At 35.3% G+C, this 14,363-nt stretch overlaps 1 protein-coding gene across 9 annotated transcripts in view; it reads left to right on the top strand.

Moving 5' to 3' along the window:
* Nucleotides 1-14,363, top strand: part of EML5 (EMAP like 5) — a 113,930-nt gene that overhangs the window by 86,539 nt on the left and 13,028 nt on the right. For 3 of the 9 annotated variants that reach the window (XM_064658931.1, XM_064658929.1, XM_064658933.1), the window contains 10 exons: nucleotides 1,099-1,177; nucleotides 2,204-2,333; nucleotides 3,010-3,108; nucleotides 5,123-5,143; nucleotides 8,002-8,175; nucleotides 9,098-9,306; nucleotides 11,241-11,398; nucleotides 12,458-12,572; nucleotides 13,050-13,238; nucleotides 13,407-13,579. In XM_064658931.1, the coding sequence (XP_064515001.1) occupies nucleotides 1,099-1,177; nucleotides 2,204-2,333; nucleotides 3,010-3,108; nucleotides 5,123-5,143; nucleotides 8,002-8,175; nucleotides 9,098-9,306; nucleotides 11,241-11,398; nucleotides 12,458-12,572; nucleotides 13,050-13,238; nucleotides 13,407-13,579 (1,347 nt within the window). Of the gene's footprint in view, nucleotides 1-1,085; nucleotides 1,178-2,203; nucleotides 2,334-3,009; nucleotides 3,109-5,122; nucleotides 5,144-8,001; nucleotides 8,176-9,097; nucleotides 9,307-11,240; nucleotides 11,399-12,457; nucleotides 12,573-13,049; nucleotides 13,239-13,406; nucleotides 13,580-14,363 lie in introns of those variants that run through there. The other 6 variants (XM_064658934.1, XM_064658932.1, XM_064658930.1 and 3 more) reach the window with 5 other exon arrangements.

Here is a 14,363-nt window from a genome sequence, read left to right as displayed (position 1 = left end):
TAAAGCTAAGAAAATGTTATTTTATTTGAATAACTGTAGTTCAAAATATACAGTGTAAAAACAAATCATATTTTATTGTTCTTAGAAAACACAGTCATTATTTTGAATCAAATTCATCACTCAAGAGCAGGAGCAGAAGTGAAATTAAAAGTGCTTTGTACTAAGAAGGAATATGAAAAACAAGCTAACCTGTTGCTTTATGTATGATGTTAGTTTGTTACACTGCCTACTGGATTAAATCATCTGGATGTCATTGAATCTATACATAGAATTTATTTTTAAATTAATTGTTCCTCTTAACAGTCAAGCTTACAGGTTTCTTATCACTGCCACAAATGCTGTATCTACAGAATCAATAACCAATGCTCCTGCAAATTACTGGGAATAGTTGCATAATTTTAATAAATAAAGCTCATTTATTTGTATGTTTCTTTGTATATGAACAGTTGAACATAATGTGAAAGATATGTTGCAAATACTTGTTAAATATAAGCAGCTGAGATTTCCTTATTAAATCTGGACTATTCAGAACAGTGGAACATAAATTATGGTTCTTACTCCTGCATTTGCATGGTCATGGTTTACTGCCAAGTAAGCATTGATCGATATATCTGCTGATGTAAGAGTGAATGGGCAGGTGTACCTGGAGTTTTTTGCAAAGTATTACAAAAATAGGAAAAGTTAGGGTCTACTGAAGGCATGTGGGAACAGGAATGAGTATCCCAAGTATTTGGATTAATCAGATAATTAATCATTTTTACTTTATTCAGTAAAAATTACTACAGAGAAGATGGAAGTACCTTAAGAACATAGCTTGAAAAAGCTAAGAATATTTTATAAGTGGTCAATCATTCTAAAACAAGCCTTTGCATTAAGCCCATGGGCTGTTGAAGAATTGTTAGAGAACCTGGCATGTTAAAGGATTTCGGGTTTTATTTTTCTCCTTTGACAGAGGTATTCCTTTTAAAGATGAATACAAATATGAGTTAAGTAGGATAGGGCATAAGTTTTCCCTATGCATTAGCAGGTTGGAAGGTACTGTGTTAGTATGGAATGGGTGACGGACAGCCTTCTCTTATTCACAGTTCTTTATTTCAGACCACCAGTTAGTAGGGCACTGCCACAGCCGGAGAAACTTCAGACAAATAACGTGGGGAAAAAAAAGAGACCTATAGAGGTAAGAAAAGCATTGATCTCCTCTTTCTCTCCTTTTAGGATTTTGTTTGCCAGAACACGTGTCTGTGGATATATTAAATGATTGTTTTATGTTAAATACATCAAAGATGGGAATAGTAACTAGTGAGTAAATAGCAGAAAAAGTGGGAGAGCCTGTTTTTCTTTTTATTGCAAATTAAATGGAGTGCAACTTAATTCTTAGTAATTATAAAATCTTTGAAATGTCTGTAGAAATCAATATGTCCTTTGTAGATGACTGGATTGTTAAAAGGTGTATTATCACTAATAAAACTAAACATTTTTTATTCCAAACTTTTTTTAATTTACTCTAAAACTTCATTTAAAATTCATCATTGATAAAAGTTTTAAAAATAATTCTAAAAATTCTATTAATGATGCCTTTAGCTTGGGAACCTGTTTTTTCATTACATGGCAATTGCAAATAAATATACTCACTTTTGATTACTCTGAAGTGGAAGTTTCATCTAACCTTGGAAAATGCAGTTCTTTATACCAACTCAAATATTGTCAATGTTATAAAATGTTTGGTGTAGCATAATAAGCAGCCTTTTGACATCAGTGTTCTAGAAGTTTTAGGCTGTAATTCAACTTTCTCAATTGCCAACTGGAATTACATTGTGGACCAGTGTTTGTCATTCCTTGTTTCTTAGTGTCTTCTGCATTAAAAGAGTTATGCTCTTCACTGCTATTTGTTTATTTATGTGCATGTGTATGAGTATCTCTTTCTGTGTATATATACATGTGTGTGCATATACACACATAAATAGTCTGCAGCATCCACCAGACAGATATGAAAGGGTGAGATGACTGTGTATGACAGGAATGAGCAGCAATGTAAACTGACAGGGAAGGCACAATCTCAATTTCTGTTGGTTTGAGACATCGTTAAACTCCTTTTCATTTACTACATAAGGACATAATTAAAAATTAAATTTTACAAAAGATTGTAAAGTTCATAATTGCTTTAAGGTTTTGAGTATCTAATAGATGTGGATATCTTTTTTAGGACCTAATTTTGGAGCTGGTGTTTGGGTATCGAGGCAAGGACTGCAGAAACAATGTGCACTATTTGAATGATGGTGCTGATGTAATATATCACACTGCGTCTATTGGCATCTTGTACAATGTGGCAACAGGTAGGAGAAAATTCTGAGGGAAAATATTTCTTCACATACATGAAGTTACAATTTATGAAGTAACTAATATGCTTTAAATAACTATGTGGAAGAATTATTATTTGTTGCTGAAAAATTCAGTCTGTAGAGATGATTCATAATATCTGCATAAGCAAATTAAATATATTGAAATGTTCCTGGTGACTAAACTTTGAAGGAAGTAAAGATTTTATTATTTTGATATTAGTTTTTTGAAATTTGCATGTTAAAATGATTACAGAAACTAAAAGAGCTTAACAACAAGGTCCCTGTAGTTTAGGTTTTTTTTCTAAAATAAGTTAATAGTATTTTTATTTGCTTTACTTTTCAGTCAGCTGTATCACATACATTCATTCCCAATAACCAATTTAGTTTAGATAACTTAGTCCTTTTTTGAGTAACAAAATGCCATTTGTTTCTGTGATATTTGAGCAACTTGATGTAGAAAACTTGAAGGAGTAGTTTGGAATTATTGAGTGCTGTGTGTTAAAGTAGAGATAAAAAATTAGGAGTTTCTGTTTTCTCGTTTTAAGCTCCAGAATGCAACATCACCATAATCCTCTTTTCTAAGAAATATTATAAAATTTTCAAATAATGACCATGTCTATGTGTGTGAAAGTGTTTTAATTAAAGTTGACCTCTTTTTTTTTCTTTTTAGGCTCTCAGTCTTTTTACCAGGAACACAATGATGATATTTTGTGCCTCACTGTTAATCAGCACCCCAAGTTTACCAACATAGTGGCAACTGGCCAAGTAGGTATGTTTGTATTTTTGTAAAAAGAATGAACATAAGAGCATGCAATTAGGGCTTTGTAAGTTCATGATAAATCACAAAAATATTTGATTATGCTATCTCCGTTTGTATGAGTGTTACTCAGTTACCTGTCCTCTTTACATGTTTTTTTTGAATGTAATTTAATAAAACTGACAAAAAATATTGAGTCATGAAAGAAGATTGAATTTATCTTTTGTCTGGAGTATTATCAAAACTATTTTTTCTAAAATCTTAAGCCCCATGAAATTAGTCTGTTTTTATTGAATGATCAGCTTGTGTTAGACCTTCCAAGGTGTCATAGCCCATCCAAGGAAGCTGAATCAAGCTAAACTTTATTTCTATATGGATTAAAGCCAGAATTCTTCAATTACGTCACACTATGTAGGTTTTATCTCATCAAGCAGATTTATAATACATATTTGGTGGTTTAATACTACATATTTTTAATATTCCTGGCAGAACCAAAACCCTAATGGTGTTTCCCTACAGATAAATTTAAACATAGAGGGAAAATGTATATATGTTTAATAGTGCCATTAAAACTGATCTATGAACTAACCAGGTTAAAAAAAAAGAAAAGAAAAAGCAAAAACCACATTGTGCATCTGCACAGCTGATAGAAACTGCTGTTTCTAAATTTTGCAGAATAGGGAGCTTTGTAGTCCTACAATCTGGTTGCAGTTGTTTGTCAGCAGATTTAAACCCACATTGTTTTCTTCAGTGCATAGAATACAGAAAAGCCCCTTATTGCATCTTAGTCAAAATAGCTTATTTTTTATGTAGGTGTATTTTAGATGTTTCATCTAAATACAGTCAGTTTTTCACAGTTTATTACCTGCTTTCCTGTGTCTTTTGGATTTTTAGGTGCATGTCTCATTAAAATTGACTCATTGATAATAGTAACTGCTTAGCTAAAATAGCATCATGTCTTGGTGAGTTTCTTGCCTTACATAATTTTAAACAAATTGTTAATAGACATTATTTTAATGGAAAAAATTATCAGCAGATTTTTGCCTATGGTTTGATTGCAAAGAACATTTGCAGGAATTACAGGCCTTTTATTGTCCTTAGGAATTTGATTTTTCAGCATATTTCTTAATCTGGGTCTGCTTGCCGTTCCGTACCGGAAGAATATGAAATTTCTTTTTCTTCAGTGTTCATCTTACCCAAGAAAAACACAGGATTTAATGCCTTTTTTTGATTTCATAATCATTGCTACATCAACTAGCAGTAGAACAATTTTAACTGTTTTGTAATATGAATTAAGGCATACAAATCAGGGAGAGATGACACTTAAAAATTAGTCTACAAAATATATAGTTTTAAGAAGGGAATTAAATCAGAAAAATGAGCAGGAAGCAAAATATCTTCAAACAACACTTAGCAATATTAAGGAGTACATACTCCTTAAAGAACATGCTTAACTGCTGCCACTTTTCCTACTGATACTATTGGCACAAACATAGCAATCTTCAAAAGATTTACTGAAACATTATCTCAAGTATTTTTAAACTGTAATGCTAGGCAGAGTCTTGGTAATACTTTGCAGTACCTGAACCTTTAAAATCTTGATTTCTTAATGCTCTGTAGATTATTGGGTGTATTTGCAATTTCTCAAGGTCAGACCCAAACTCTACTTCTTAGCAGAAAAGCAATCAGCATTTTTTTTCCACTTAATTTGTTAAAATATCGATAACATGTAAAAAACCTTTTCCATTTACTTTGACAGAGACCTAACATACACCAGAAGTAGATTTTTGTGTTGTAACTCAAAATGGAAATCAAAATATATTCATTCTATCATTTGTTTCTGATGTGGCTTCCTTTTATCAGTGATTATTCATCTTTAACACTGAAAGCAGTATTGGTGCTGCTGCAATGCAAAGAGATAACATCAAGGTGTGTGTTAAGAAATTACACGAAATGTGGTGTATATTTTCTTTAGCACTTACCTTATTTCTGATCTAATTATCTTTCTGCTGCTTTTCCATTACAGGAGACTCAGCAGATATGTCAGGTAAGGGAAATAAAATTTTAACATCTTCAGGTCTAGTTAGCCTATCTAGTAGTACCCATCTGCAGCTTTATAGAATCATAAGTGATGTGAATTCATTTTTAGTTTATTAAAACCCTGTATCAGTCATATTACTGTCAGCACTGAATATTAACCACAACAACTCAGCAAACTGTAAATATAGAAACAATAAAAAATGTTAGAACACACTTAAAAACTACTTTTGTAGTTGCATATTCCCTTCTTGCTGCTTAGTGATTAGTGAGTTCTAATACATACTGCTACTGTAGCATTCCTGTGTATGCTTGCAGATTTTGCAGACATGTTGGGGCTGACAATTAATGTTTGCTTTAGACATTCAATTGAGTATGATTTTAATATGCATTTTTAAAGTAAATTCCATTGAGGAGGCCTAGGTGACTGAGTGAAAAAACCAATCACCTTTCACATTTGTGTACAATTGTCATGCAGTTACTACCACTGATCCAAAATGTTGTTATGATGCCAGCTTAATTTTTTCCTGCATCATTTTGGGTCTTTGACAGTTTGACAGTCTTGACTGAGCTATTTTTTATTAACATGTTGTTTTTTCAACTGCAATCTTAAAAATTCATCACCATCGTGTGTGAATGAGTTCATTGTTGAGCAACCATAATCGTCTTGTGAAGAATCTTCAGAGATGCATAAATGTGTGTTCACGTGTGCTAGAAACTATAATAATCTTCGTGTGGACCTAAAGCTTGTTCTGTGAAGAACATATGTACAATGACATCTTTAATGTGTGTTGACTTCTTTTAAATATGCCAAATTGTGCTTACTCTAAGGATGGGAGGAAGAATATAGGTACCTTTTCCCACACTTTTAAACTGTATTAAAAAAATCAGTGATTATATGGCTATTTATATGAAAGAACATCTTTAGTCCTGCATATGGTGCCTGGACACTTTCCCTTTTTCACTTGCCTTCTTTCTACTGCAACTTCAGCTTGAGCTTGTATATATAACTAAATTCTGTTGTCATTGCTTGAAACAAGCACTCTTACTTTTTTCTTCTTTGTAGAACCATTAGTCTGGAATCCAAGCTGCTGCCTGCCTTCATTTAAAAGTTGAATAGTTTCACTTAAAATTTATCCATGGCTATTTGGCAACTTTCTTACCAAAAACTTCTGATTTTCTAGTTCCAATTTTCAGTTGTCTATAGTGATGCAGGGGTTCTTGAAGCAGTAATGTTTGTAATAGGAAACTCAATTTGCCATTCCAGCCTAATAACTTGGTGTAGATTTGCTCCACCTTACTGAAGATATTTTTTGTCCTTCCAGCCCATGGTAACTTTATCTAACTGCTCCCAGAAGTAGCTGACATCTTAGAAAATCTCTCCTATGAGAGTGTTGAGTACTCCAAAGCAGGATGCAGTGTCAGGACAGAGACATTCAGAAGAAGTCCATCAAGTAGGAGGACCCCAGAGTCCATGTCCTCTCTCCTGCAAATCTTGCTCTGAAAGATTTTGTCAGTTCTTATTCAGGAAATCTAGGTGAAATTTTCTGTCTGCCACCCAAAAGGAAAATTTTGGCCAAGGTTATAGGGTATGTGCAGAGGTCAAGGACAATACAGAGATTACCAAGGGGAGTGCTGAAGAGAAAGAAACCATTCAGAGCCATAATAAAGCTTTCTCTTCCCTCAGCTTCCCGTAAGGACAGCAAGGAGTTTGCTGAAAATTTTGGGACATGCCAGTTGTTGTCAACCCCTGCCCTTTCTGTTTTAATGGCATGTCCATACTATGCTGTAGTACCTTTCAAGAGGTAAAGGTAAAACCATATTGCTGCCATGAGGGGAAATTCCAATGAGAAAGAAAAGAAATTAGGAAGATTTTTCTAAAGACTGGTTTGGAAGAGGTATGGGATTATGTTCAAGAACTGAGTTTCATGGGGCTAAAATTTTGCCTAGGTCCCTGTGCTTACTGTTTCCCATCACGTGCGTGCCTTCCAGAGCCTACATTTAGCTGATTAAAAAAACAAAGGTTGAAGCTGAAATAGAACATAGTTTATGTGAATCTGTGTTTATGACAGGAACCTATGACCTCCAGACTCTGCAGTCAAATTTACTAGAGATCAGAAGTAAAGAATTTTGATAATCTTACTGTCCTGGAAATGCCCTAGATACTGTTCAGAATTTGCAAATTATGTGTGGATTGCAAGGTCTTTTGAGAAGGCATTACATTTGAGAAAAAACTAGCTGTCATTATGGTAGAAATAGTCACATACATTAGTAGCATGGAAAGACAGTTTTTACTGCAAAGAGCTTGCAGTCCAAACAATGCAAACTAAATACCCTAATTCTTGTACATCAGTAAGCAGGATGATGATTCAGCTGACACTCTCCTTTGAGGGCATGCATTTCAGACAGATGACCATTTTGTAGAAAGAAGATTTTGGCCTTGCACTAATTTCTCTGTAGCTATCAGTTGTCCAAAAGACCCACATAGAAATTACATTCTTGATAAGTTGCTTGATATTTATGAAGTTTTTTGAGTTAGCATGCTGATCTAAGTTTTACTAGGAGAAAAACAGAAGACAGCGGCTGTCAGCTTCTTCTGTGCTTCACAAGTCCCATAACAGGTTAAGCAAAGTTTTCATCTCTGGTAATATAATGAGGCCAACTTTTTTGTTCTATCTAGTGATCCTGTTTACCGTAAATTGGTTTCCAAAGGAGGCCAAAATCTCCTTTCTTTTCTTTCTTTTTTTTCCTTGCCTGATCACAACAATCATATTTGTCTTACTAAAAAATATTAACTGTTTAACTTATAAGCAAGTTATAAGACATTTCCAAAATGTATACCAATGATATGTATTTGTATTTGTGTAGCTACAGCTCCTTCTATCCATGTGTGGGATGCAATGAACAAACAGACACTGTCAGTGCTGCGGTGCTACCATTCAAAGGGCGTTTGCTCAGTCAGTTTCAGTGCCACTGGCAAACTGCTACTGTCCGTAGGGCTGGATCCTGAACATACCATTACCATTTGGAAGTGGCAGGAAGGTAGGAAAACGATTGTTTTTGTAGAATATGTTTATATTTTCAGAGGTATTCACGAGTAATTGTAACATTAAAATATCAGAAGATCAAAAATTATTACAATAAATGCTGTGCACTATGCTCTGTTCAACAAGAGCTAAATAAATGTATTTACCTATTCTAGTAACTGCTAAATGTATATCCTTTGAAATTACTGTGTAAAGATCAAGATAGTTCACTGATTTCCGGCCCAAATAATTAAAGAAAAATGTAGTTTTCATTCTTTTTTATTATCATTATTATTTCACTCTTCTCTGTTCTTATTCTTCTCTAAAGTCTGATTACTGACTAGGTTGTTATAAAATTATTCCCCAGAATTGCAAATTGCAGAAATGTGGTGCCAGTGCAGCTTCTCTATGCATCTTACGTAGTTGGTGTCTTAAGCTATACTACATGTTTTCAGATTGGCTTTGATCTGTGTTCAGGATTCAGGCTAAAGCGATTTGGTGAGCTGCTTTCTCATCTTCTTTCTGTCTGACAAAGCCATGCCCAGATTATGAATTTGATTCTCTGGTCTTAGGGGTTTACTTCTTCTCTCTTTGAGGATTTCTGTTGATTGACTAGTAACTCTCAGAAGTTTAAAGATCAGCTATCAAGTTAATAGAAAATGATCTTTCACAGCTTGTCTAGTGACATCTAATGATGCTTTAGAGATGGACAAAATGTCAGGTGTATGTTTATACAATCTTAGGTAAGATGAAGCATTCACTGCCTTTTCAGTCAGAACATGCCTGTGCTCATTCTTAAGAGTTGATACAGATTTAAAATGGCAGCTAAGGATCCTGATTGAGGAATCTTCATATGGGTTAAAATGATTTTAACATTTTTTAATTGGAAATGTGTATTTTTCTCAGCTAGTTCAAAATGTTCATTTTCTTTCTGTCAGGTGCCAAAATTGCCAGCCGAGCTGGACATAACCAGCGTATATTTGTAGCAGAATTCAGACCAGATTCAGATACCCAGTTTGTTTCTGTGGGAGTAAAACATGTGAGGTTCTGGACACTGGCTGGAAGAGCTCTTCTCAGTAAAAAAGGGCTGCTGAGCTCCATAGAAGATGCCCGCATGCAGACGATGCTATCTGTAGCTTTTGGAGCGGTATGTACTTCAACAAACTACTTGAAAATGCATACAAACAAAAATGTTTTTATCCTTCTACCTTTATTCAGTTTAGTGAGACTTTTCTAACCTGCTAATGAGTATGTCAGTTGTTTTATTAAACTCAGTTTAACATTTCTAATACTTGCCTGCTAATTAGGACTAATACCAGCTTTCTTTAGAACAGAAAAGAAAAGAAGATTATGGATTTGTATTTTTTCAAGAGAAACAAATATAGGTGCTTTGGACTGGTAATACACTGCTTGGTATTTAATCCAGGTAAAACAAAACTGAGTCTAGACTGCAGGAACCAAACAGTAGAAATGAGGCTAATTTTATGCCCACCCGGAGGTGATTCTATTATAATCTGTATGTGTTGCTGCTCATGGGTGATCAGAGAGCTGCGTTGCCCTGGGGCATTCGTTAACGTCTGTGACTGTTAGACACTGTTAGACAACCACAGTAGGGTTTTGTTTTGCTTTGGGCTGTTCTTGACATGTGCAGGCCTTGTTGCTAAGTTCCATGGCACTGCTGTTTCAGGAGTTGCTTTGTATGAGCAGCACTCATCTTTTCAGCTGGGTAGAAAGCCACAGATTTCTTTTGGGAAGTGGTGCTTCACATTCCTTGCATGCATCACTGTCCTGTTTGGTGATTCAGTCTGTTTGGTCCAGACTGAATTTACGCCATCAGTTGTGCTTTTTGAAACTGTAACTGGCCTGTGGTTTCATTTTTTCATAATGCTGTCTCTTTTCCAGAGGGGTGTCTGTCTGATTTAAAAGAGAGTCTTACAAAGAAACAAGATATTTTTCAAATAGTAACTGTTACTGATGCACAGCTCAGGCTGTAAAGGGTTTGGAAAACCTCTGTAAACTTTCTTATCGAGAGGCAGATTCTTAGGGTGAGAATCAGGCTGTATGCTAAATGGCCTGGGGTTTGGTATGACATTGTTTGAGGATGCAGAATTTGCAGGGGCTTTGTGAAATGCTGTGCAAACTGAATAAAGCCAAACCCAGTGTGTTCTTTGTATTTCATGTAGGGAGCAGTTCTGGGAGTGCTCTTGGTTGGGTCTCAGAAGAAGCTAGTTCACATGTCCCTAAACAGAAGCTGGAAATGGCCTAAAAGATATGCTGTGAGGACAGAGTATCTGCTCTCAAGTTCATTTCCAATCCTCTTTTACTTTATTAGATACATACACACACACACTCTCCTTTAAAAAAAGGATGTAGAACATCAACCCACTTCAGTTAAGGAAAGTGTTCATGCCACATCTGTACATGCATAATGATACTCTGTAATACTACATATGATGCTGAATTTGAGGATTGTTTATGTAAGTTACTAAAACAGTTTTGCTCAGTAACGGGTTCCTCTTGGTTTTAAGTGTATCCTAATAAATTGCAGTTCAAATTATTTTTGTTACCTTTCAAGAACAGGAAGCAGAAGTAAAGAACAGGCAGATTTTAGTTTTAAGTTAAACTCTTCTTCTTAAACTACTGGATACTGTAATCCAGTGAGTGTGTTCACCTAACCACAAAAATTACTGCAAGTGTAATGTACATAGCAAGGGGATGAAAATTGCCTGTTTGTGTGAAATGTCAATACTTACTGTGATTTTCTACTGTTTTACTATACGTTGCACACTTGGTAGGCTGAAAGTACAGATAACCACACGGCTGAAGCTCTAAGTCATTGCACTTCTTGCAGTGCAGAGCCTGTTAGCTACAAGAAAGCATGTTTCAGACTTCAAGAAGGAATGTAGTACCTCACTGTTTTGTCTCTAGAGGTTCTTATTGCTCCTTCTACAGTTTCCTCTTCTACAGCAGCAAATAAAAGCAATTTAGCCTAAATGCAAATGGTGATGATCTTTATTTCTGAATGTTTTTCTTCCTGCCTTACTCAGAATCAGATGATGAGTTTATTTTTCCCCTTTTCAGAATAACTTGACATTTACAGGTACTATCAGTGGAGATGTTTGTGTTTGGAAAGATCATGTGTTGATACGAATTGTGGCCAAAGCTCACAACGGACCTGTTTTCACAATGTACACCACATTAAGAGATGGTTTGATTGTTACAGGAGGCAAAGAAAGGCCGTGAGTCTTCCTTCCTCTTTTTTTTTCTGCATGCACATGTACTCTTTGAAAATGGTTTGGATTCATCCCATCTAACAGTAGGCAGCTGAGACATCAGAGCTAGAAGAGTAGTCTCTTTCGGATCCCTGACCAGGTATTAGGAAAAAGAGTAGCCACCACATCCAAGGTGCAGGTAACCCCACATGAGCTCCAGCTACCTATTTTTTCCCATTGATTATAAGAGAAAGCTTAGGGTTGCTAGGATCCTGTAAAACTCCAGCCCCTGACAAGGGTGCCATGCTTAATTACCTAAAGCCAAGGGGCATGAATCAGAATCTAAATGCTGTACAAGAAGAAGTTCATCATTTTAACTGCTAGATAACAGTCATTTTTCTGAAGCATAAGTGAAACTTCTTCAGGCCTTTATGCTGCCTTTACACTATTTTGTTTAAAAATAATAGGCAAGTGTAAAATAAATTATGTGAATGGATTATTAGTAATATTGCATTATCAATTATACTGCATTACATCAGTCAGGTGATGTTTTTCCTAGTACAAATACACAATTATCAAAGAGATAATACAGTTCTACTTCCTTAAGCTGAAAAAGACTGAACTATTATAAGCAAAAGCAGCCTTGAAATCACCTTATATTACTAAATATAAGGTTCAGCAGTATTTATCAGAGGATTATTTATGAGAGAAGGCAAAACATTTAGTTTGAAATTTAGAACCATCAAATGGTTAGAATTGAAAGGGACCTTAAATATTCTCTAACTCCAACCCCCATTTAACTTTAAACACTAAGAAGTTAACTAGTCCTTGAAGGTTGCTCATTCAGAGTAAGCTTAGCAGCACCCATCTTTCAACTTGTTCTGCAAAGTAGTACAGTAAGAACATGGAATCAGTATGTCTTGCTTAGCTAGGAGGCTCAACATATTAACATCAGCAGTTCAGTAAAAACAAATTAAAAATGCCTCGTTTGCAATATATTACATTAAATAATGTAGTTCTTTCATATATTAATTGTCTTTTTTGTGCCATCCATTATACTTATGATTGTTCCTGATGTCTTCACAGTTCAAAGGAAGGCGGAGCAGTTAAGCTATGGGATCAAGAGCTAAAAAGATGTCGTGCCTTCAGACTAGAGACAGGACAAATGACGGACTGTGTTCGCTCTGTTTGTAGAGGCAAGGTAAAGAAAGCCTCCTGTCTGTAAAATAAAGCTTATAATTTGTAGGCTGTTCTGTAAATATCAGATAAATGACTTCTGCTTTCTTTTCTAATTACTATTTGAAATTAAAGGTTAAGTTAGAATGGATATTGCAGCAGAAGAACATCTACTTCATGAGATCTCAGTCTTACTTAGGATAATATTCATATATATTTTTATTAAAGACTAATTAATTATTTCTTTTCTATTTTCACACTTCGGATATCAAATATCAAGTATCATTACAAGCAATAACTCAACTAGCATTATGATTTCTATACAGCTTTGTACTTCAATAAATCAGAGGAGTTTAAAAAATAAAATAACTTTGATTATTTAACAACTCAATTTAAGCAAACTTTCTTGACAGAACTATAGCTCTAGATTATATCTTTATTACTGTTCATCATGAGTGGTTAATATATTACATCGGAGATAATTCCTTCACTATTGTTCAAGGGGAAAATTCTCGTTGGGACAAGAAATGCTGAAATAATTGAAGTTGGAGAGAAAAATGCTGCATGTAACATTCTAATTAATGGTCATATGGATGGACCTATCTGGGGCCTAGCCACGCATCCATCCAGAGATTTTTTCCTTTCTGCTGCAGAAGATGGCACAGTAAGACTCTGGGATATTGTTGAAAAGGTAGGTAGTTGTTTAGTAGTGTTGCAGACTTGAAACTTGGTTTTTAATGTATTCTGAGAATAATCCATCTGATACTGTTATCATGTTAACAAACTGTTAGTGTAAGGTGCTTTTAAAATATGGACAAATAATAACAGTTACTATTTTCGGATTTTTATTTCTTCACAGAAGATGCTAAACAAAGTCAGCTTAGGACATGCAGCTCGTACTGTTTGTTACAGCCCAGAAGGTGACATGGTAGCTATCGGCATGAAAAATGGAGAATTTATTATCTTGCTTGTGACCTCTCTAAAAATTTGGGGGAAAAAAAGAGACAGAAGATCAGCAATTCAAGATATCAGGTCAGAAAATATAATCCCTTTGCCTGTTGCAGTATGCTAGAAATCTCTACTATTTTGAGTTTTAAAAGTACTGTTTTGTGTTCTGAGGAGCATTGCAATGATATTTCAGAGAGCTGGAATCAATGAGAGAATTGTGGAGTTTTTATGATTACTCTGATACCAGGAATAAAAAGGGAGGAGGAGGTACATGAAGATAAGAGAGAGCTATCGGTCAAAAAGACTGATGGAATGGGCACCATGATGGATGGGTGGTGTTCCTCGGTGGCTGGCATTGGGGCTGTTGTTGTTTTACATCTTTGTTGGCAGTGTGGACAGTAGTGTTGAGTGCACCCTCAGCACTTCTGCCAATGACGCTGAGCTGGCACGCTCGAGGTAAGAGATGATGTACAGGAGGTAAAATGAGATCAGAAATTTAGAGATGAAGACTGGATTGTGAGAGATAATGGAAATGCCTGTCTGTCAGTTTGCTCTTCGTTGTGTCTGTTAGAAAGGATTTAGAAGTCAAATTTGCCTATTTCTTGAGTGGAGGACAAGAAGTTTCTTCTCTGAGATAAACTGGTCATGATCAGCTAAGGAAAGCTTTTGGAGAGCTAAGTGAGATGAGAGAGAAATATGAGCAAACAGGGACCTTGCAGGAGTTAGGGGGTGGTTGGAATCAGAAAGCTGTCCGAAGGTACGTTTCAGAGAGAACAGAAATAAACTGCCCTAGTGACACAGAAGGGGCTGTGAGGAATTTTTTCAACTCAGGAAGCTACTGAGGACTAGAAAGGAAAACCGGAGGAAA

The sequence above is a fragment of the Pseudopipra pipra genome, chromosome 6 (genome assembly GCF_036250125.1).
Source record: "Pseudopipra pipra isolate bDixPip1 chromosome 6, bDixPip1.hap1, whole genome shotgun sequence".
Taxonomy (NCBI): domain Eukaryota; kingdom Metazoa; phylum Chordata; class Aves; order Passeriformes; family Pipridae; genus Pseudopipra; species Pseudopipra pipra.
Note: the sequence above shows the minus strand (reverse complement) of the source record. Positions and strands in the feature narration are given on the sequence as shown.